Source organism: Polypterus senegalus, chromosome 12, assembly GCF_016835505.1.
Source record: "Polypterus senegalus isolate Bchr_013 chromosome 12, ASM1683550v1, whole genome shotgun sequence".
Taxonomy (NCBI): Eukaryota; Metazoa; Chordata; class Cladistia; order Polypteriformes; family Polypteridae; genus Polypterus; species Polypterus senegalus.
In genome coordinates this window covers 103,732,002-103,755,946 of record NC_053165.1, presented here as the reverse complement: position 1 = coordinate 103,755,946, position 23,945 = coordinate 103,732,002, and the positions used below count along the sequence as shown (strand labels likewise).

At 37.8% G+C, this 23,945-nt stretch overlaps 1 protein-coding gene across 7 annotated transcripts in view; it reads right to left on the bottom strand.

The window, feature by feature from the left end:
• Nucleotides 1–12,110: 12,110 nt before the first annotated feature.
• The window catches only part of LOC120541448 (neogenin-like), a 396,809-nt gene continuing 384,974 nt past the window's right edge, over nt 12,111–23,945 (bottom strand). For all 7 annotated transcript variants that reach the window (XM_039773085.1, XM_039773086.1, XM_039773079.1 and 4 more), the window contains 3 exons: nt 21,631–21,882; nt 17,813–17,949; nt 12,111–16,373 (listed from right to left, as the gene is read on the bottom strand). In XM_039773085.1, the coding sequence (XP_039629019.1) occupies nt 16,290–16,373; nt 17,813–17,949; nt 21,631–21,882 (473 nt within the window). In that variant the 3' untranslated portion in view covers nt 12,111–16,289. The remainder of the gene's footprint in view (nt 16,374–17,812; nt 17,950–21,630; nt 21,883–23,945) is intronic.

The following is a 23,945-nucleotide window of genomic DNA, read 5'->3' as shown; positions in this document are numbered from 1 at the left end:
GGAGCCAGAAGACGTTTGGCAGAACTAAACATGCAATACAAAATTAATAAATAAATCTTTCTCTTTATATTTTTATACTGTGTATCTTATGTATTTTTTATTTTGCATAATGATTGTGTGTTTGGTATATGTGTGTTCATGCATGTATAAGGTTTCTTTTTTGTTTCTCTTTTTAATAATTCTTTATCTGGCTTTTATTTCATACTGTTACTTTTTTCTGTGTAAAACACTTTGGTTATCTTCTAGTTCTTTTAATGTGCTATATAAATAAATAAAAACTAAACTAAAAACTAATTAGAAAGAGAGAATGAGAGAGAACGACGAATGGAGCAGAGGACATAGGGGCCCAAAAAATGGACCCAGAGGAACCTTTGACGCTCCCTCAAAATTTCCAGAAATATTTTACTCAGTAACTAAGTATAATATGAGTGTGCAGACTAAACCAATTTGTGAATTAAACCTTTGTTTTTTCTTCACTTCACAAATGCTCAATGTTTACCTCACATGTCCCACAGCAACTGTCATCACTGCAGTTTTAACTGACCCCACACTCTGTGTTGCTTATCACTGTCAATTATTGACACCACAGCCTTATGCATTTTTTCCTTCCCTTAAGTTCTGAAATATCAGGTGTTGACGGGTATTCCCAGAATGCACTAGACGGTACCTACAAAAATGGTCCAAAGAAGGACAACTGGTAAACCAGAGATCTGGTTCAGGGCCGCTCAGAGTTGAAACAGTGGAAATAACAGTGTAGTGCCCCTGGGTCCTGACCTGAGAGAGACACGGGACCACCTGGAGAAGCCAACATAACAGCCGCCACTGCAGACACTTTAGCACGTGTATAGATTTAATGCTTTTGTGGCTGGTAGAATTATGGTGTGCCTTGGGATTTTCTGAGTTACAAAAAGTGTGCCACCACAGAAGAATGGTTGGAAAACACTGATCTACCTACACCTCTGCTCCTGGCATAGTAAAAATGATCTCCATGGCTGCTATCTCACTTAAAAAGTGACGCCGTGCATTACTTGGATGGTTAGGCTGCATTCTTTGCATATATTAGCAAAGACACCAAAAACCTGAACATGGGTAGGAATAATCAGAACACTTCTATTTCGTAGAAATCTGTCATTATATTGGGGAAGTCGGCACTGTAAGCTGGCTGGCAGACTGGCAAGTTAAATACAGAGGTACTAGAGACTTGTTTTGGTTTTAGTGCCACTCAAAGAGAACTTATTTAGCACTTACGTGCTATAACTTTGATTCAATCTTCTCACAGAAATATGAAATTAATTTTACCTTTGCAGCTGTCGTCTAGCATTGCGCCAGGACTTCTGTAAACCCCCCAACTCTCTTTCTTTCCACTGCCCTGCACCTCTGTCAGTATTTACAGTATAAATCATCAAAACGAACACAAGTGCTATGTATTGACGTGGAGCATCTTTGTGAATGACATGTGTGGAAACTGAATGTTCTCTTCATTCCCTTGTACTAATTCATGTCTGAGAAGTAAGCTTTACTAAACCAAGTAACAGCATGCTTTGTTTTAGCAAACAGAGAAATATTTGTGCAAAGACTCAAGGTCTGAGTATTCCACACATGAGTCTGCCTTATCACGTTGTCCCTTAGCTTACATCTGAACGCCATAACAAAAGGGGCCAAGAAATCAAGTTTTACAAGGGACGTTAAAGGGGCTCAAGGTTTGTGTATAATAAATGAGTTGACTGTTACATTTTATAATGATATTAAATGACGCATTCTAGGGGTATAAAACTGGACCCCACCCAACAGACAGGGTTCAGAAGAGCCCGGACGCTGTCATGTTTATTGATTGTCTGCTTTTCTGAAACTCTTCTCACTGTGACTCTGAAAAATAAAGCTGCTTTATAACCGCACCTGCTGTCTTATCTGAAGTCTTCGTCCACACATGTTAAACCTTTTACTTAAAATTTTTTAGAGGTAGTTGTAACCAGAAGGGGGCACTAGGGATTGCAGCCATTACTAACCCAACAATGAACAGCTATGCTGTTCTGGGCAATGCCTGAGCATTAATACATTTCCAACAGTTCAAGAGTCTGAAACACAATCATGCAAGCTCATGGGTACATTCTGGTTTGCTGGTTCATCACTCACAGAAAACAGAACAGCCATTTAAAACCAGAAACTTAACTTTTGGGGCACTGCAAACTCCTTCTTTCCCTGAATATCCTGCCTTGGCAGCGAACAGTTGCATGTTGCTTATCTTCTTGACATATTGCTAACCTAGCAAATCTGCCCCGTCAGTCAGCTTGCCTTGTGTGTTATGTGAGAGACGCACGTCTTTTTCTGTCTGCTCTCTTACCTAAGTGTGTTTGGTTTCTGTTCACATTAATAAAATCCAACACAATTAAATAGATCAGAGTGATATAATTTAAACACTGGCTACACTCGTATAGAACTATGGTACTGGATGTGTAAATAATTCTTTAGGTACACACTTATTTGTATTATTGTTTCATAATGTTTAAAATAAATAAATAAATACAACATGAAAAGGCTCCCCTGACTAAAGCACTGATTTGTTTGTCTCTTTGTCAACAATATTTTTTAACACATTAAACAGGCCACATTAATTGCAAAACTAATGTGCGAACTTTCCCAGGTCTAATATATACATATAAATGATACCAAGATAGGAGGATTGGCAAATAATCTTGAATCTTTTGAATCACCACAGAGGGACTTGGACGGCACACAGGCTTGGGAAGATTTGTCAGTAAATGTAAAGTATTACACATAGGAAGTAAAAATGTTAGGTTTGAATATGCAATGGGAGGTCTGAAAATCAAAAGTATGAGAAGGATTTAGTCATTGTGGACTCGACGCTATCAATTTTCAGACAATGTTCAAAAGATATTTATAAGGGTAACAGAATGTCAGGTTATATAGCTCGCCATGATGTGTGGAGTCCAAGTCACAGGAGGTCCTGCTGAAGCTTTATAATGCACTGATGAGGTCTCACAGTACTTGGGTCTTCAGGCCACAAAAAAAAAAAAAGACATAGCAGCGCTAGAAAAAGTCCAGAGGAGAGCGACAAGGCTGATTCCTGCACTGTAGGGGATGAGTTACGAGGAAAGGTTGTAGCGGACTAAAAAACTCACTGCCTTTGAAGGGGATTTATTAAATTTTTCGGTGGGGATCCCAGAAACACACCCAGCCTTGGCCCGACTCACACTCACCCCCTTACAGAGACAATAAAACAACCTGTAATAAAACAGAAATGAAAGTCTGTATTGAACAATAATAAATGAAATATAACTATACAAACTACAACGATCCCACCCCAGTTCCCTTTATGGCGATATACAATAAACACAAATTCAACAAGAACAAACAACTAATAAAAACTACACAGTATGAAGTCCAGAGATCTGCAAGCTGCATGTGAATGTAAAGATCAGTCCTACCGGTATTTCCTGATGAGATGATGATGTATGAATGGGATCAGAAGTGCTCCTTTCTTCGTGTTTTGACAGCAAATCCTCATACAGTACAGTCCTCATGAAGCAGGAAGACACCAGACAGTCCACACACCCAAAACAGGAGATGAACCAGGACAAAACAAGAATCCACTGGTAGAAAACAGAAAGGCAGACAGATAACTCAAGACACGAAACAACAAGAGACTCTTTTCCTCCTTAGTATAACTGGCCTCCTTGGCCCCAGCAGCCCCTGCACCCTCAGCAGGCGACCAATCAGAGCCACTGCAGGGACTGCTGGGAGTTGAAGTTCAACACTTCAACACTTAGTGTGTTAATGGGAGTCCACTTAATGGGTAATCTTATTTTTGAATTTAATAGTTTGTGGTGGAGGACATTATTTTTTCATGTTTCAGGCAGGAGTAAAATGAAACCTTTAGAATATGAATACACAAAATACATGGAAATCGGTGTTATAGCAGAGATGTTGAGTCTTGTTAATCGTAACAGAAGAACACAGTATGGCGTCTCCAAACCACAAAGAATGACAAATTCACTTACAACTATTAAAGAGCGCAAGTAACTCAAAGCAAAATATCAATGGAGGTGGTGTTCACAAACAGAACATAAAGATGCAAAACCTGTGGTGAAAAGGAAAACTGGCAGCCACAGTGTGCCTTCCTAATCTGGTGTTTATTTGGTGAGCTGCCTTCCTCATTTTCTTACCTCACAAACAACACATATACAGTAGTCACTCATTTCTCATTTTCTTAATTGCTCAAAACATTCTACCTCAGTTTCAATAATTTTCAATTAGTTCACTTCCAGAAATGCAGGGCTTGCTACTAGTCACAGATGACATGCTGGATTTCTGCCATCCACCGGTGAACTCTGAAAAATAGCTTCATGGGCATGTGCTGTGTTTCTTTAATGTTAAAGTGAAAACAGATCTCTACAAAATGGTCTCAATCAATTCCAAACATAAAACACAAAGTAATTAAATTAAATTAAATTAATTTAAGTTGGTGCCGCCAATTGGTTCCAGAAGTCACGTGATGAGTTCAGTGGAGATCCCCTGTGTGAGACTTACAGTATGTTTAATGGAGTATAAATGCACCTGATTTGTAAGGTCCAGCTTATGGTGAGTCAGTATGGTGAAGCAGCCTATACAATGAAGATAAAGCAACTGTGTAACCAGTAGAAGACTCTCTATTATAAAAGAAAATCTTGAGACGAGACGAGACTATTGCCAAGAGATTTTTTCAAATGAGCCACTTCCGGTTATTGGCCCATGCCGACTGTCCTCTCACCTCTCATTCATGTGAATGCTTTTGTCAGACACAGTTCCTGCACTCTCAGCTCATATACATTTTTACGTTTTCCTCACTTTAAGTTCACAAAAAAAGAAGACTTATTCTGTCCAAATCTTATGGAAGAATTGCATCCTGAAGGGTTATCAACAGAAGAAATGAATACACGGGCAATCCTAGCACAGAGAAACAACGTCAAACGAATTAACGTGAAAATTGCAGATTGGTTACACAGCAAAATGGTTAAGTGCGTATCAATAGACTATGCTGAAACAGTTGGTGGTGATGATGTGGAAGATGAAACATCAACTTATAATATCATGAAGAGTATCCACAACCGTTAACACCCTCCAGTCTTCCACTAGCCGAATTACTGTTGAAAGGAGGAAGTATTGTAATGTTATTATTGTGTAATTTATGTATGGGTGGTGGGCTATGCAATAGGACAAGATTAGTTGTATTCAAAATTGGTCAGACAATTCTGAAATGTAAAACTTTAACAGGCGACAAGAAAAGTACTGTAGTACATCTTCCGCAGATAACATTAGGCACCAAAGGAGGTCTTGCAATTCATATTAAAGCGTTTACAGCTTCCTGTTAGAATAGCTTTTGCTATGACAATTAACAAATCACAGGGACAAACATTAGAAAAAAGTCAGTTTATTTATTAGAGAGAAAGAAACGATATTCACTCACGGGCAGTTATACGTTGCGTTGTCACGATGTAAGTCCAAATACGGAATCAAAATTCAATGCGATATTGACAAAAGGTTAATTCCAAATATTGTTTTTACTGAAGTTTTACAGTAAAAGTGTAAGTTTAAAAAGTATTTGTGTGTTAATTTCAAAGCCAAACAGAATAAAAACGTACAACGCAGCAAATACCCCTAATGCAGCATGAAACAAGTTTCTTTCAATTTATTGCGTTTTATTATTTTTTTTTTTTTACTATGGTTAATTACTCACTGTAATGTAAAATAGTTGGATGTATTATGCATATATAACAATTCCAACTAAAACAGCAATCTGTTTAAATTGTACATCCGCTTCCACCTATTTTTGAGTGGCAGAGCCGCGAACCGCACAAGGATTGGCGAGCGAAGTCATTTTAAAATAGAACCAGCCAATCACAAATCACTTTGAATAGCTTTTGCAAATGAGGTGTTGCCCTTGGTGAACTTTTAAGAGCCGTTTCTTTCTCCTTGCATTTTATCCTTCTTTAAGCCACCTTTTGCTGGTTTTCCAGCCTGATTGCTGTTTTTGTCTTCTATGAGTGCCACCAACTTGGAGAAGTCCCATTCGTGAGAAGCGACTTTCAACGAGTGGTTTTTACTGGGTTACAATTTTATATGCGGCCTTATCCCTGTCAGTTCGACAGAATGACCCAACTTCAAAATAAAAAAATGTCCACTGCACAGCAATGATATGCAGCTTGAGCTGCAGTTTTTGAAGAATTCACTAGACATAGTAGATTTCACTCAAATTATAAGACCTGGAGAACTGGACTATTGCCATCAAAATGGCTAAGAATATACAATGAACTCAAAGAAATAGAGGATCAATTATAGGAAGTCAAGAAATTTGCATGTTAATTTCAAAGTCAAACAGAATGAAAACGTATAACGCAACGAATACCTCGAACGCAACATGATACATAATATTCTTTCAATTAATTAAGTTTTACTATTTTTTACTATGGTTAATTACTCTCTGTAATGTAAAATAGTTAGTTCTATTATGCATATGTAACAATTCCCGTGAAAATAACAATCTGTTTAAACTGTACATCTGCATCCCGTACATCAGCTGCAGAGCTACGAAGTAGCTAGCGCATATTGCCCCGCCAGTGGGTGGGATAGTGAAGTGAGCAGGGGCAGAGCCCCATAGTTATAGAAAATTATATTCTTAAAATTAGTAATTTACATGTACTAGAAAAGTATCATAAGCACATGAGAAAGTAAGCATTCTTTTATACTATGCATGAAAATGTAAGAGTTAGGATTAAAAAGACTTTTGCCCACATATTCTTTATTATTTTTTATGAGCCGGAAAACACCAGTTTTTCATAAGGCAAAGGTCAGACATGCTGGAGAGCCGAAGAATTGGCTCCTCGCTTAGAGAATGGAATGTGAAGTCTTTGGTTGTAAATCATGGTAGCAAGCTGTAAAATAGTAGGGAAAGAGAATAGCCCTCATCAAACAGATAAGATGGACAGAGCGGGATCTGACACCCTCTCAACTAAGAATTATTGGTGGAATTAATTAGAGGCAGGACTAAAGCAATGGAATTCTAGAAGTCAGATGAGGAAGAATAATGGATGAAACGATGAGAAATGTGACAAAAATAAAAGTGGTCATTGCTGGGAGCTCAATGTTCCATCTGAGTCGAGTCTGTATGTGCGACACAAAATAAAGCCTGATTCTACTGTCTGTCCCAAGACTCCGAGTGCCTTCATTGGGGCTAAGGGTGCCTGCGCCAGTCTGCTTCAACAAAGTCAGGTGAAGGAGACAAGAAAATATCCAAGTCATGGAATATTCCTTGGAGTCCAGTTAAGTCAAACCTTAAGAAATTAGTGATTAGCAAGAAGACAACGACCATTGAGGGAGACCACCACAAGACCTGTGATAAAACTGAAGGAGTTACCATCTACAATACCTCAGATTAGAGAGACTGTTGTCTGGGTGCTTCACCAGTTGCAGCTTCGTGTGACAGTGCAAAAATAGCAGCCACCGATTTATATATATATATATATATATATATATATATATATATATATATATATATATATATATATATATATATATATATATATAAAAACATCAAACATGGATTTTGCCAGAAAGCACATTGGAGACTCTGCAGTCAGCTGAAAGAAGGTTCTTCAGTCTGATCAGACCAAAATTTTATTTGATTGCCAAGCAGCTCAATACCATACTTGGCATAAGCCAACCACTGTGCACTATGAAAAACATGCTGTCCCCACTGTGAAGCCAGGTGGTAGCAGGATCATGCCATGTGGAGGCTTCTGCAGCAAGTCCTAGAAGACTTGTGAGGGTTTAGGATAAATTAAATGCAGAAAGAAATCATGGGTGAAAACCTGATGCAATCTGCAAGAAACCAGCACCTTGGCAGAAAATTTGTTTTCTAGCAAGACAATGAGCCCAAGTATAAGGCTAAAGCTGCCCAGGAATGGCACAAAAACGGCATTCATATTTTCTGAAGTGGCCAAGTCAGAGAAGCAGGGCCGGTTATACTTAGCACATCTGTGTTGCTGTAAGGGTCCCCATCAGCGACTCTGTGCCTTCAGAATTTTGTGGCTGCAGGGTCTCATACACATCAACTATTTATCAAGCATCTCAGAGTAAGAAACAGTCCTAAACTGGCTGATAAGTCTTACAGTGACACGAATTTGGTCCAAATCTTAGGAGGAGGATAAAAAGTATTTTATGAATTTTCCTAATTTAAGAAACTACACCTAACTCCAGCAGGATTTAGGAGAGCTCTTGTGCAGTCCTAACTTGCTAAGCTGCCAGAAGATGCCATTTAGGCAGAAATTGGCATGCATATTCTGGGAAAACCTGAATGTTTTTCAAATGCTGAACAACAATGGACTCCTAGAAAATACTGATATGGCACAGATTTAATAAAATTCACAACAAGGTTTGTTACATAATCGATGCATGTACAAGGAGAAGCCATGTGCTTTCAGCTGAAATGAAAAATGTTTGTAATGTTTCGATTGCAGCTTTGCATTAGTGATAATTTGGGTATGTTGGAACCAACGGTTTCCCGAATTCTGCATCAAATGTTGAATGCTTTTACAACGTGTGAGGTAATACGCAGATTTATATATTTCACCACCACTCCATGTGAGGTAATATTTAAAGCAGGCTGCATTGTGTGAACAAGTCACTGGTTGTTCTGGAATTGTTGGTGTAATGGATGGCATGCAAATACAGATCATTGCCAAATGTGGCTGAGCACTAATATGTGAATCACAAGCAGTATCAACACATAGGTGTTCATACTGTACTCCAGTAGCCAGCATATTACCCAGAAGATAGAATGGGGCTGCATGGGCGATTCACAGGTATATGGAGACTTTGCATTCCATGAAGCCCTGGAACATTTCCTTTACATTTTACAAGCTTAGGAAGTTACAAGAAGGCAGGTCGAGACTCCTGAGGCATTAGATAAATGAGGGAGATCGAAGAGAGAGGCACAGCATGTTACTCTGGAATACAATCAGGAACACTGGAAGAGTGAACACAACTTCAGAAACAGCACAAGAATAGTCAAGGCATAGGAAAGGCACTATATAAATAAATAAAATGTTTTATTATTAAGGTTAGTTTTAGTAACTGTCATGTTATGTGGCATATCCTTTGACTATATCAGTGGGAAAGTAATTGCTCTGGAAGTTCAGCTGTGATTCATTGATTGCTAAATAAATGGGCCCGTTTTTGGGTTTTACCCTCATTCATTGCATGTGTCCTGGTGTGTCCATCTCAGTGCTATTCTTGCTGTTGTTATGAAGTGCCTGCCTCAGAACTTGACTCCAGAGTACTTCATGAGAGTGCCATAAACCTTTTATAAGAACATAATTATGTCCTTTTGATTCATATTTTTGTCTTTGTGCTGAAGCCTTACTTTTAGTATCATAAAACTACAAAGTATTATCATGATCTCCAGGGAAGCTACGAAACATCTTCATGACTCTCATTTTGTGACTCAGGGTGCCGTAAATACACGGTGAAATTCATTCTCAAACATAAACTCGTACTTAAAAACGGGCTGCTCACTCACAATCCCCACGACACCTGACAGAGACTGAGCAGTTTTATGAAGAAGGAGGAGGAAAAATAGCAGTGTGAAGATGTGTAAAGCTGAAAACAGCTGAGCGCACAGACTGAAGGCTGTCATGGATGATAAAGGTGCATCTATTAAAAACCGTCTTGAAGGGTGAATAAACACGTGTGAACAGCTGTTTTGTGTTTTATATTTGTAATTAATTCAGATTATTTTGCAGAGACTTGTTTTCACTTGCACATTAAAGTAGTTGTACAGTATAATAATAAAATATGAAAATTTCCCTTAAAATTAATTTTACAAGCACCATAGTTTGCAGACTAAGCTGTCCATTAACAGCGACCTGACACTCTTCTAAAAACTCTGAAAGTTCTCCTTCTCTTATGCCAAATCCAAATCAAATAATACCCACTGTATTCTGGGAGTGGGAATGTATGTCATCTTAGCATTACAGTCCATAAAATCTATAACCTTTAGAAATTTTCTACAATTCTCCTTTTGTTACATTACATAAAATGTCTTGATACAGCATAAGACTCTGAAATCACAGCTGCATTAGGCCCACTCCTCCCTTGGGTGTCAGTCCTTTGTGGATACAACTGATTTTTCACAAACCAAAAAAAGATTTGGCCTACCCTGTAAGACACTACACCCTCAAGCATTGGGGTCTCAATGTTTATGAACTAATTACATTTCTTTAGCAGTTTCATGTCCAGTATTGCCATCTATTCCTGCCTTTTACAGGGAAACAGCAAAGCAACAGGTTAATCTGATGGAGTATCCAATTGGCCTGTGTATACTAGACCAACATGCCACTAGTTACGTTACCACAAACATTGTCCGATCTTTCAAATTAGAAGCCCCAAATACAGATCCTGCTGCATGTTTAATTAAACAGCCAATGACAAAGGGTCCAATAGCAGTGAAATGAATGGAAGCTTTACTTACCTGTAGCAGCTTGGCCCCTGGCCATCTTGTTCTGCAAAGCAGCCCTGGCTTTCCACAACTGACCTTCTTCTATACCACTTGATTAGTTTTATGCTGCAGGGTACTGAAAAGAAATACCAATTTTATTGTTAAAGCTGTTAATAAATGACTAAATGGTCCCGATAGCAGCCCCACTCCTTTCTGATGCTCTGATGACTACCATCGCCTAACAAGTGCAGGGATTGAGTTTTTGTAACAGCTGTTATTTCTCAAGTCATTTCAGGCCCATTTATATCCAGGTGCAGACAGCTGCAAACACGACCGTGCACACAGGATGTGCACCTTGGTCTGTTCAGTGTGCGACACTGTGCAGTTACAGAATTACAGAACTATTTTCTTTGTCTTTACATATTGATCTTGCAGATATTTCAGTTTCTGACTTTACAAACGTTTACCTTTGCCCAGGGTCTGGATGATTTCCTGCCATGAATCTGTGCACTTTTGGTTGTGTCTGTATGCTTTTAATGTTGGATTATACTGGTGCAGACAGCAACAAATCACTTTACACACCAGTCCCTCGAATGTGTCCGTTTTCTTGTTTAGCGTATATGCAGTCAATGTACACAGGACTGCATCGACAAAAAATCTGGAGGCATATGTTCGCTGATGCGGACCCTTGTGGTGATGAAGATATGCCAAGTATAAACGGGTCTCGATTCTAACAGGCACAAGTGTAGGCCTGCTTTTCTGGCACAAGCATGTGGATCACACAAGATGGATTCTTTATGTGGTAAAATGGACTGAGTGTTCGCTGCCCATCACGTGACTGCTGCTTATACAGGGTCTTCAAATGCTACAAGTGGTTTAGTAATTGGGAATGTTTAAGAATTCACTGTTGAACTGAAAACACTGAGTGCATATCCATGCACAAATAAAACCAGAGAAAAGGTGACTAACCTGGTTTCTGAAAAACCCTATTATCATGCATAAGTCCACCTTTGGCGTTCTCCTTTTGAAATAAGATGCAGTGTTGAAAAATGAGCTAAAAAAATAGATGAATTATTATCACATACAGACGCTGGGAGTCCAAAAACAAGTATGGAGCCTGTAACTCCTAAGAATGTGCTGCTGATTCAACTCATCAGCATAAACTTAAGTGATTTTTGAAATAATGAGAGATTTCAACCAAGAGAAGGAACAGTACAACAGCCCGAGCATCTGCCTCAGGAAACTTCTCTTTGTGGATGCCTGCACCGTTTTCAACCCATGGCTGCTGGGTCTAAAGTCTAAGCTGAAGACATAAAAAAAAAAATGGTCAACACCATTTCAAATTTATAACATTTCTTCTACTGCAGGTACCATACCATGTAAAGTGAAAATTCTAAATTATGAAAAGACCCAAACAGGAGCTGAAGTCACCGAGCGCTGGGAATAGCTAACCACAATATTAATGATACGCTGGACAGATTTCAGTCCAAAGCACAGACAATGCAATAAGGTTGGTGAATCTTTACTTGGACCTCATCTTCAAACAATATTAAAATATCACAACTGGAAGAGAATTGTCATTTTGAGAAGAGTACAAATAATTGTATTAAGTTCGGAATTAAAAACAAAAGTGGAGTTTATTTCTGGAAGCTTCCAGCACTATAAAAAGAAACTGAAGGATGCCAATGTCAGGACTAGAATTTGACCTTAATTACCCCAATGGAAGCCACAGTGTGAATGAGGGGAAAGGTCAAAGGGCAGTGAATTGACAAGCATGTCCAAAATTTCAAGTGTAAATGCATTTCTGTTGTTCATTACCAGGAAGGAGACAAGGCGAGAATATTTTACAAAGTGCAAAATGAAGGTACACAAACAGAACAGCAAAGTGCAAGCCCACACTAAGGACGAGAAACAAAATTGTATTATTTTAAAACCAAAACTGTTTAAAAATAGAGCAAAAGGAAAACAAAAAAAAAAAAAAAACAGCTGCCAGTTTCTAAAGTAGAAAGCTACCGGTACAAAAAAACATAACTTTAAATTTATAAACACTGTATATGTAAGAAATGTATTCTGAAAAATTGTGACAAAAGTGCATTACAAGTCTCAGTTGTTTACAACATAACAGATGTTTTCTTTCTAACAATCTTTCATTAACTGAAATACTCATAATTAAAAGGTTTTACATACATAGTTCTATTATCATTCAGATGGGCATACATTGTAACAAAAGTGATATTCACAAAATAATAACCAGTACTACAGTTACAGTAATGGAATTCTTTGGGTAACAGGGCTGCAGAGAAAAAGAATATCACGTTCACTTTTGTTTCATTTTTTCCCCCCACTGGTGAAATTGTCGACAGAATTATTTAGCTTCTTCATATGTAAAGCCACAAGCTGACAGTGTACCACTGCTTGGGAGTCCCTTCTAAAGTCTCACCTTGTGTGTCTTTTCATGGTTCTGTACTTAAATATCACTTGTATCCCAAGGTTAAGAAGAAGAAGATTTATTCTTTAGAAACAAAATTAAGTGACAATTCATTTAGGGGTGATTCAGCAATGAATTAGCAAATATAAATCATACAGGGATGACAGATCAATGGTTTGCACACCTGTGTCTTTCAGAGCTAGTAAGACATTTTATTGATGTTTCTTTGATTCAATGCTGGAGACCTGCAGATTTTTGACTTCCCAAGCCCAAATTGGAGAATCAAAAATCTGAGGCAGCTTCTTCCCCATAAAATACTGCAAGTGAGTGCAAGAAATCAGAAGTGACAAAAATGGTAGAGAAATGTGTTTGTATTGATAATTTTACGTAATGCAAAATGATAGTAATCCTTAGATAAAGTGACGTTTGAGAATGATATGGTTCTTAAATAAGTACTTTTCACTACTCTTATGGTCTGCCTTGCTTAAAATACTTTGATAATGTCATGTACATGTCTAACTTGCTCTACTTGACGCTGTAACCTGTTTGCCAAAATGCGTGTTTTGCGAGACACTGAGGTAATGAAATTATTATCCAAAGCGCAGTTCAGCATCATCTCAGCATTGTCGTCTACACCCAAAATTATCATGGCACTTAAAATTTGCCATGCAAAGAAAGCAATTTTATTTTTTATTAAATATAAAAAAGCAACTGATATTCATATCATACACATAGTTATCTACCTGCAGCCATCCATTTACTTAAAGGGTAGTGGGAGATAAACTATGTCTATATAATAAAAGGGCTGACTTGGCACCCTATTAAGAGAACACAAACATTATTGCCTGTACAAGCGCAAAAGGGGATCCTCATTTTGTAAAAATCTACACATTTCAGTGTCATATATACAGCTGAGGGGACATATAAAGGTTGTACACATACAAATCCTGAAGGAGTCAAAGTGTTGGCTAATAGGCATCAACAGCTAAAGACGCTAATGTAGAATTAAAGCTTATGCTACTAAATGAAAATGTAAACTAATATAATCTTAACATTCAGGTACAATAACAATGGACCCTGTTTTCTTGCCAGAATCTCAAAAATACAAAATGCTAATTTCGCTTACATTCAACTTTGTGGTTAAAAATATATTACAAAATTCTTTTATCTCGTTCAAGTGATGGCATGTTGAAGGCTTACACGTGACAAGTGTGACCACCACATTTATCAGACTTTGAACCCTGACTAGGAGTCAAGTGCTGGGGAGCTGACTGAGGCAACTGAGTCTTACGGCTTAAAGTTAGTTTACACAGAGACAGAGAAGTGATCTTTACTTAACTACTGGCAAAAACCCCAGCCCTAATGTCTGTAAGGTGAAGCCTTCTTTGCATAAGGATATATAATAAATGGCATGGTAAAAAATGTATTCCAGCCAAAATGTATATTTTTCTAACTGAAGTGTTTAACCTCATTCAGAGGGATTGAGTTAGCACCTTAATTTCCAAATGACATTTACGCGTAGGCATTCTTGTTTTACAATACACAAATAAGTTTGTATTAAAATCATTACAGTTTGATTATTAACTGAAGTTACTGACTAGGAACACAGAGTGCTGATGGAATGGTGAATTCTCCCTTTGAATGCATTTTCAGAATATGTAATATGCACATACATACTGTAAATGCAGTACATCTTGATGTGCATATACGTACACATATATGATGTGCAACCTTCAATTTTCCAAACACGATTGACGTTATCACCTAGATCATAGTACAAGTTCGATGGCTGTATCTGAAGAACTGGTTGTAAGACGTCAAACAGCATGGCAACAGAGTTTAGCTACAATACAAGAGTAACGGACTCAAGTTAGTGCAAATATGTGAGATACTAAGGAGCCTAAGCTGCCATCTTCTCAGTAAGTTACAAGGGCTGCCTTCAATTTAAAAATGTGCATTTTGGTTGTATTTCCTTGTGAATTTTTGAAAGCAAGAACAACTAAAACGTGTAGTTTTGATAATTTAAACGCTTAAGGTGAATTGCCACTACAGATGAAGATATTCCAAATGTAACTACTAAAAAAGGAGTAGTAAAATTGTTTCTTTTGTAATAATTTGAGATGGAGTATTTCTGCCCCCCATGTATTTTGCATCGCCTGATGTTTTCATCTTCAGGTGTCTTAGGCAGTGTTAGATAATGGAATGTGTGCATACACAGAAAGAGAGATGCACGCACACACACACTCACATATCACATACACTGTATACATTTGATCGCACACAGATAATTGGAGGTTATCTTGCTAATTAAAAATCAGTGTCATGATTACAATATTTTGTAGAGTATACAAGATATGCTGCTATGGGTTAGAAATGCCAATAAGGATAACAACCTAAAATAAAGTCAGTTATGTTTTGCTGAATCTGTAAATGGAAACGCTCTTACTCCATTGTTCAATAAATGCTACACTATGGGCCGACTTGTGGAAAAGGAAACTGACAAAGATGCCAAAAGGTAGGTGGTTTACGTGGTTTCCATACAGAGCAATGAAAAAAGGGGACCACAACAAAAAGTCATCACAAGGCCGTCACTAAGAAGGGGAACTCCCACCATAAATTTAGAAATAAAGAAACTATAAGAATTGTAATTTTCTTAGAGATAAAACAAGGAAAACATGATATAAAAATGATGATGGACCCTGGCTGAGAAGACGCATTGTAAAAACAAGACAAGTCAATCCTGGATCCAAACAACATCACATAAATGTAAAAAGACTGAGGCAGTTTATATATATTTATATTCTATGTATATAAAAGTAATAAAAAATAATAGCAACATGGCACAATATATAATGCAAAAAAGTAAAAACATAACAGGCACATAATTTGCTCCAGATACTACTATACATGATGACCCAGCTACAAAAAGTAACAAAAAGGGGCTACTTCAGGTGTTCAGTTTAAAAGAAATACAAATAAAAAGGACACAAGTAAAGAGACACACTAATGCAAAATGTCCAAACACTGTAGATCAGCGCTAAAAGCACTGGGAAAAAAGAAAAAAAAAATCTTCTTAGAATTACAAAATGGCATGTGTCCAAACACAGTTTTCATGGTAAACAAAGATAAAACAACCCTTTGCTTTTAATGTTTTTTTTTTCTTTTACTATCACCAGCTTTTTTCATCTCTTCTTAAAAAAAATACAACAACAAAATGCAAGCCATCTCTTTTAATATCGTCTCTCCATCTCCCTGAGAGACGTAGGGCAAGGCCAAGAGGTTATTTTTATTTTTTTATGTAGTTTTGTCTTTTATTAATCCTGTGTGTTGTGACATTTGACAAATTTCCTTCTACAGCACATGCCACACTCAAGCTGTTGTGATGGCATTCAGATCCTTCATCAGTCCCTCCAGGTGGGCCATTTCCTCCGTCAGCTCATCCGGCTCGTAATTCTAAAAGAAATGAAGAAGGTTACCACTGGATAGGAAGTGTCAAATGATGGGCTACTTGAGTAGATGAGTCCCATGCTACTTCAGTGTAAAATTGACATGACAATGACACTATTGTGGAGTGAAACAAACTGACCATTTGTGACCTACTAATGTCAGTGAATCATGTAGACAGCACACACACATCACAAAAGAAAAACTTGTAGCAATATAAAGTAGAAGGAAAAGTAAGCAAGAAAAAAAACAAAAAGGTTAGAGAGAAAGAAAGTCCCAGAGGGGCAGTTGACTGCACTTGGGGGACAGCAGGAGCAAAAAAGCATAGAAGGTTTTACACAAAGTGACATTTTAAAGTTAAATCTCATACTTGATGTTTTCTGTGTTTTCTTCTAAAAATTCCAAATTTAACAAATAAAGGATTCCAGTTTTTAGAAATAAATAAAATGTGTTATTATTAAGAATGAATATTCCAATACTAATTCCTAACATTTATCAATCCTATTCATTACATGTTTCGACATATCCATTGGCTAATTTTCAAACCAACTCTGTCTAATTCTGGCTCAAAGAGACCCAACACAAGGATGAAGGCAATAACTACAGGAGTAGTCTATTCAAAAATTATACTTTTTTTTTGTTAACTGCCCAGTGTTGTTTGGAGTGATTGCCAAAAAAAAAAAAGTATTATCAGAGAACTCAACATTGCTTGAAGAGTAGCAAAATATTAAAACGTCCATAAAGAAAAAAAAATCTCAAATTAGGTGTATCACGTAATACAGATGTCGGGTATTCAGGTAATATGATTAAGTAAACCACTTCTAGAAAACGGTCTGTTGCACAAATGAGAGAAAAGTGCTAAGACAGGGCCAAGTGTTTGAATTGAAGACTCACCTCCTCGCTAATTTGTTGTTCATCAAACCACAACTACTGTACTGCTGGACTTTTTAATGTCACTTTGTGAAAGTACACCAGTGAATGAACCTGCTTGATGAAGCATTTCTTCATTTATTCACAAATGTGAGATACTTTACAACTGATAATTCTGTCACCTGCTTTTCTTTCATTTTTACTCACTAACTGAACTCCTCTTTCAGACCTCACTTTACAATGTTGATGTCCCATTAACATGTTAGCCAATACGTAAGCTACTGCAGGAGGGTTCATTGCCAATGAATGAGAGGTGAGGTGGGTCCTCAAGTCAAAAGCCTGATCCAGTCTGAACGTGCTCCTCTATTGTCATTCAAGTTGGGTGTCCACTGAAGAGCACTGTATCAGGAATTTCAAGATCTCAATATTTCATGGACACATGGGATTAAAAGTTTTTTTTAGCATTCAATACAAACACGGGGTAAGTATATACTAGGTGGAGAATTCCTATAATTGTACAACAATGCATCATCACACTAAAGACCAGGGTAATTTAGAAATACCACTTATAGACTTACACTCTCGACTTCTTCCAACATTTTGCTAGTTTCAGGGATGTCAGGAGCACTAGGAACTGTGACCGGCATTGGAGATCGTGTTCTTCCAAGAGTCCCAATGGATGCAGTTTTTACTGAATGCAGTTGAGGAGCTGTTCCTAGTATGGAAATGGAAGATTGGGTACATTATTGTGTCAAAATAAAATAAAAAATAAAAAAAATCTGAAAATGTAACAGCTGGTATTTCTTTGCCAATGCTTCTAAACTGCAGAACTGTTAAAAAGCATTCTCTTCCACTTTTTGTATTTGCCTTCTCTGTGTGAAGAGTAGAAGAATAAAGTAGTCAGTAGCATCAGCAGTACACAGAGGCATGCAATCTTGCCATCAGTGGTACATAATAAGCAAAACCTTCTTAGACAGGACTTGTTAATACCTTGAACTTGTGTCAGGGCCGTGCACTATGTTTATTTTGTTGGATGCTTCTACTTTAGAGCCTTGGGGACTCGTACTAAGTTAGGACCTTCATTGGTTACAGTCACGAGGTCTGTAACAGACTCATAACTGTGCTTCTGGCCCCTTCAGACATCTTGCTATGCTTATTGTGCTGGTCTCTTTGGGGATATTTCATCGTACTTTTTTAATTAAACAAAGCCCATTGCACATATCTTTTTTGAGATTTTTGTATTTTCTGATTGTGACCTTTGCTTTTGTTTATAGGGTTACATATTTTGAGATTGTGCTTATGTGTTTTTTAAATCTCGGATTTTTTTTCTCTTAGTTGTTTGCCATAACTTTTCACTGCACTCCTGTGTTAAATGTGTCATTTTATTGTTATCCTGATAATTATTTTGGTCTACTGTATTATTTGGTTTTGGTGGATTTAACTGGCATATTTCCTTTATTCATTTATTCTGGTGATGTTTCATTTATTTTTGGATGCTTTTTTAATGAATCATTACTGGATAGCTTTATGGTGTGGAGTTTTGATAAAGTTTTAACTTTCCCATTCCAGGAAATCATAGCTTGCAAAAAGGTTTTAATTCTCCATTTTATTTACCCCTTGAAGGTCTCTAAGTTCAATGCTGGAGGACCGATAATACTTTAATGTATGTACTGAAAAAATGAATCTATTACTCATTTACTCTTATGTAACGAGACCTTAACAAAGGATTTTTTGGGTCTTCACAGCAGTTAAAACATCAATACATTTATCTCTGTGCAGTGTGGCATATTGACATGATGGTAAAACTATGTGCCTATATGAAGGATTCACATGTCTTATCGTGAAAATGTCATATCAAGAGAAGTGTGTCTCAGTTAAGCTACCTCAGACCACTCCAAAGTGACATTTTGCTAGTAGACCACATTGCACAGATGAATAAGCACTTTACTCATGCATTGTAAGAGTGAAGAAGATCCAAACAAGCCTTTGTTAAGGTCTTATAACATAGAAGTAAATAAGTAATAGATGCATATTTGCAGTACCTAAAGTGTTAACAGAGGACCTATTACAAAACTAGTTTTTAGGCCAACCTGCACTCTGCTTATAACTGGATTCTTATTTTTAAATACGTTTGAGGCTTTTTAAAATTTTTTTGTACTATTATTCTATTTGGATGTGAATTCTTCAAGTACTCAAATAATTCTTGTAGAAGGATGAATTCATTTTCCGTTATCAGTTAACATTTTGCCGTTCTGCTTATTTATCCACTGTGGGTTAAAGTACTCCATAGGAAATATGACATCAGTGTTGCAGCTTTTTTCATCATAATTAGCACCACCATTTCCCATGTGTCTGCTTCTGTTATTTTAACTGTCAATATTTGCATGTAATTAAAACAGCAAATTTATACCAAAGAGTTAAAAGAAAATGAAACAAGTACTAAGCATTAAGTGTAAAACCAAAGTAATTACAACTATACTCAGCTTTTCACTTTCCTTCCTTTTAGTATGACACTTAGTTTTCATTGAAATGCCCATTTTATGGATCTATCCAACTATCTAACCAACTACATTTAGGTATCCTGCCCATAGCTCATTGAGAGAGTGCAAAAATGTGAAGGTCTTACTCCAAAGTAATTATTCAAAGATGTCCCTGGAATGTCCTTAGAACTACAAAATAACAGCAAAAGGCAGCCAGCCAATTTAAGCAGGGACTTCAAATAAAAAGAGGAATAGGTCCCTGACTATGAAAAAAGCCACAGAATTACACTATGTCCTATTCTATGTTTCCACCCTTGAACAGATTTCCCCCATAACAGGATATTAATGCTGTATTCACTCATTATTGGACTTTTCAGAGGTGACGCTTCGCCTTCCCACTGCACTGGGTTCACCTGAATTTCCAGTAGTTCATTTTCAGAGAAGCACAAGATGCTGATCATTTTGCTAATCAATTTTACAAAATAAATTTAATGATTTCTTATTATCGCCTGAAAATCAACCCAAAAAAAAGAAAACATTTTTGGTGACCATGATATTATTTTTTATAGAAGTGACTGAGGTTAACGTTATATCACTGCCTGGCTTGGCTTCAGTTATCAAGCTAGAACCTACCAATTGAAAAAACACTCACATGCAGTAGATATTTTCTGTTCATCACACATCACATGAACGTGGAATGAATAATCATTGGGTTGTGGGGAATCAGTTCTAAACTCAGTGCCACTGGATATAAGGCAGGATTCAAACCTGAAAGGCTGCCAAGTCCATCATAGAGTTAATTTTTCTCACACTGTGCCAATAAAGAGTTGCAAGTCAACCTTTCCTACATGTCTCCTGGATGCAAGAGTAAACCCCACTCAGACTTGTGTAAACTCTACAAAGGCACTGCCTGGGTTAGGATATGAACCTAGTGCTGACCACTATGCTACCATGCCAGCCCTTGACAGGAAAATCTTCTAAGAAAATCTGTATACGGTCAACCCTCGTTTATCGCGGTTAATCCGTTCCAGACTCTGCCGCAATAAATGAATTTCCGTGAAGTAGGATTCTTTATTTATAAATCGAATAATTTTCAGTTAGAGCATAGAAAACCTGTTTACGACCTTCTAAATACATTTTCTAACATTATTAGAGCCCTCTAGACAAGAAATAACACCCTGTAGTCAAATGTTTAAACTGTGCACCATGACAAGACAGAGATAACAGTTCCGTCTCACAATTAAAAGAATGCAAACATATCTTCCTCTTCAAAGGAGTGCGTGTCAGGAGCAGAGAATGTCAGAGAGAGAGAAAAGCAATCAAAAATCAATAGGGCTGTTTGGGCTTTTAAGTATGCGAGGCACCACCGGACAAAGTAGCTAAACGGAAGGCAGCAATGTGAAGGTATTGTTTCTGCATTTTTTAGAGGAGCGTACGTATCCTCTAGGCAAACAGTCTCTGTGTAAACAGCCCCTCTGCTCACACCCCCTCCGTCAGGAGCAGAGAATGTCAGAGAGAGTGAGAGAGGCAGAGACAAGCAAACAATCAAAAATCAATACGTGCTGTTTGGGCTTTCAAGTATGCGAAGCACCGCACGGGAAGCATATCGTATATCATTGAGGAGTTTTATTTAATATGTAATACGTGCTCTTATTGGGTAGCTTCTCAGCCATCTTGCAATAGCGTCCCTTGTATGAAATCAACTGGACAAAGCAACTGAGGAACCATGTACCATAAATTAAAAGACCCAATGTCCGCAGAAATCCGCGAACCAGCAAAAAATCCGTGATATATATTTAGATATGCTTACATTTAAAATCCGCGATAGAGTGAAGCCGCGAAAGTCGAAGCGCGATATAGCGAGGGATCACTGTATACAAGTACAAAAGTCATTAAAATAATAAACAGCTTCTTACCTGCCTGTGCCAACAAAGGGGTGCTTGGCAGAACAGGAGACTCAAATGAAGTTCCACTAGAATTTGGTACTGCAAAGCTCTTAAGCGGGTGGGAAGGACGTACATGTGCAGTAGGAGGATTACGGTTTGTTTCCTCCTCAGAACTAGTACTCAGAAAACCCGGCCCAGTATCAGGATCAGGGTGTTCCACACTGCATATTGACTGACCAGGAATGGACAAAGGCTCGGTGCTGGGTGTGTTCCTCACCGATTCTGTAAGAAAAAAACAAACAAATGCTCAGTACAGACTGAAAAGTAACCAGATCCTCACAACTTAAACTAATGAGAAAGCATTAAGAATTGTTAAGATTTACACACATATTAGTTGAATCATTTGGGTACAGAATTGCATAAAAAGACCAGTGCACTATTTCAATATGTTAATTTTACTTAACTTACATATGAAAGATTTGTTTAACTCTGAAATGTATTGCTGAAGTCTTTAAATATTAATGAATGTTATGATTTTGGATTAAATACAATTAGCAATTCAAGAATGTAAATGGCACCAAGTCCAATCTAAACTTCTACCAAAAGTCTGTTTTACTCTTAAGGGTTTTTTATTCAGCTAAACTGACGATTGAAACCACTGTGATGTGTGTTTCGTGGTCCTGTGTCAATTTAAAATAAATAACCGTGCCTTGTGTAGGTAACAGGCACCAAGCAGGTGTGACGGTGGGAATAACTGTGTGGAGTGGGTGTGAGAATGGTGGAGTCCTACCCAGGGATCCAAGGTACGACTGAGTGTGTGAAGGATGACGGGAGGAGGACCAACCTTGGACGATCTGGCTAGAGCTGTGTGGGCGGCTAAATTGGCTGTCGGGTGATGAAGTTTGCAGCTATTAACTTTTTCCCTGGCTGACCAAGTAAGGGGTGAGCTGGGCAAACGAAGGTGGAGTTGTACTGGACTCGTCTGACTGTGCAGTAAGGACCTGATGACTGTGTGTTTTAACCTCTGGTTTTATTTATTAAAATGTATTAATCTCCACTAGCACCTTCATCTTATTGGATTAAACACTGCACTATTGCCACTGTTTGTTTTGGATTTAAATAAAAGCACTTTTACATTTTTTCACCATCCCCTTGCTTTGTGCGAGTGTTTTTATCTGCTGGCTCATCCCGTCATGACTACTGAAAGTGTTGGGTTCAACTAATGTGGGAGCTGGAGCCTACATGCATCACCACAACCACCATACCGCTAAAAATATTGAGATGCTCAAAATGATTTTATTTTATTTTCAGTACTTCTCTGTACAACCAAGCTCATAAATGTTATGACAATGCATGAGCCAATACACTTTACCCACAATACAATTCCCATTGTGGTTTAGGCTTCATGACATAATACTCCCATAATATGATTTTTTTTTTTTTTGTAAAAGAAATGTTCTGCTTGCTTAGAGTTGCTTATTATTAGACATACACAAATCAAAATAGTGCAAAATAAATTCAAGTTAGTGCACAAATATAAAAGTTTTAACATGTACTTATCTTATCGAAGCTTTTCCTTTTTTTATTAAAATGAAACAAATCTTATTTGCACTGCAGTAACCTAAGATGTGTTGCATTTTGATTAGCGCATGCACATAAGAATTTCACTGAACTCTGCCTACATGATAATAACGACTGTATAAACTGTCACACGTGTGCACATGGGAGACAGCTTATGGACTCTGGTGATGGTGACTGCTCGGCGAACCAGGGGTTAGCACTGAGGTTTAATGCCTTCTTTCTTCCTCCTTCGGCAGGAAGTAAGACTGAGAAGCCACTCCACTGCTGACGCCACTTCCGTTGTCATCCCTTCCTGCTGGGGGACTATTTAACCCAGCACCCAGACTTCTTGTTCTCAGCTCTGTTTGGAACTTGTGATTGAAAAGATGTTACCGCAAACTATTGTGTGTTGCATTATTGTGCATTCTTTTAAATTATACAGGATCATCAGGGTGATGCCCCAATTCTTTCACTTTGTTGTGTTTCCTTCTACAAAACCATCCAAATATAGTGTTGTCTTTTTGGTTTCTGAATTACCATCAAACTTTACTCCAACAATGGCCGTCATTTTAATTCCTAAGACCCATTAGCTGTCAGCCCACCGCAGGACACACATACACACACCAAGCACACACTAGGGATAATTTCGAATCGCCAATGCACCTAACCTGCATGTCTTTGGACTGAGGGAGGAAACCCATGCAGACATGGGGAGAACATGTAAACTCCACGCAGGGAGGACCCAGGAACTGAACCCGGGTCTTATAACTGCGAGGCAGCAGCGC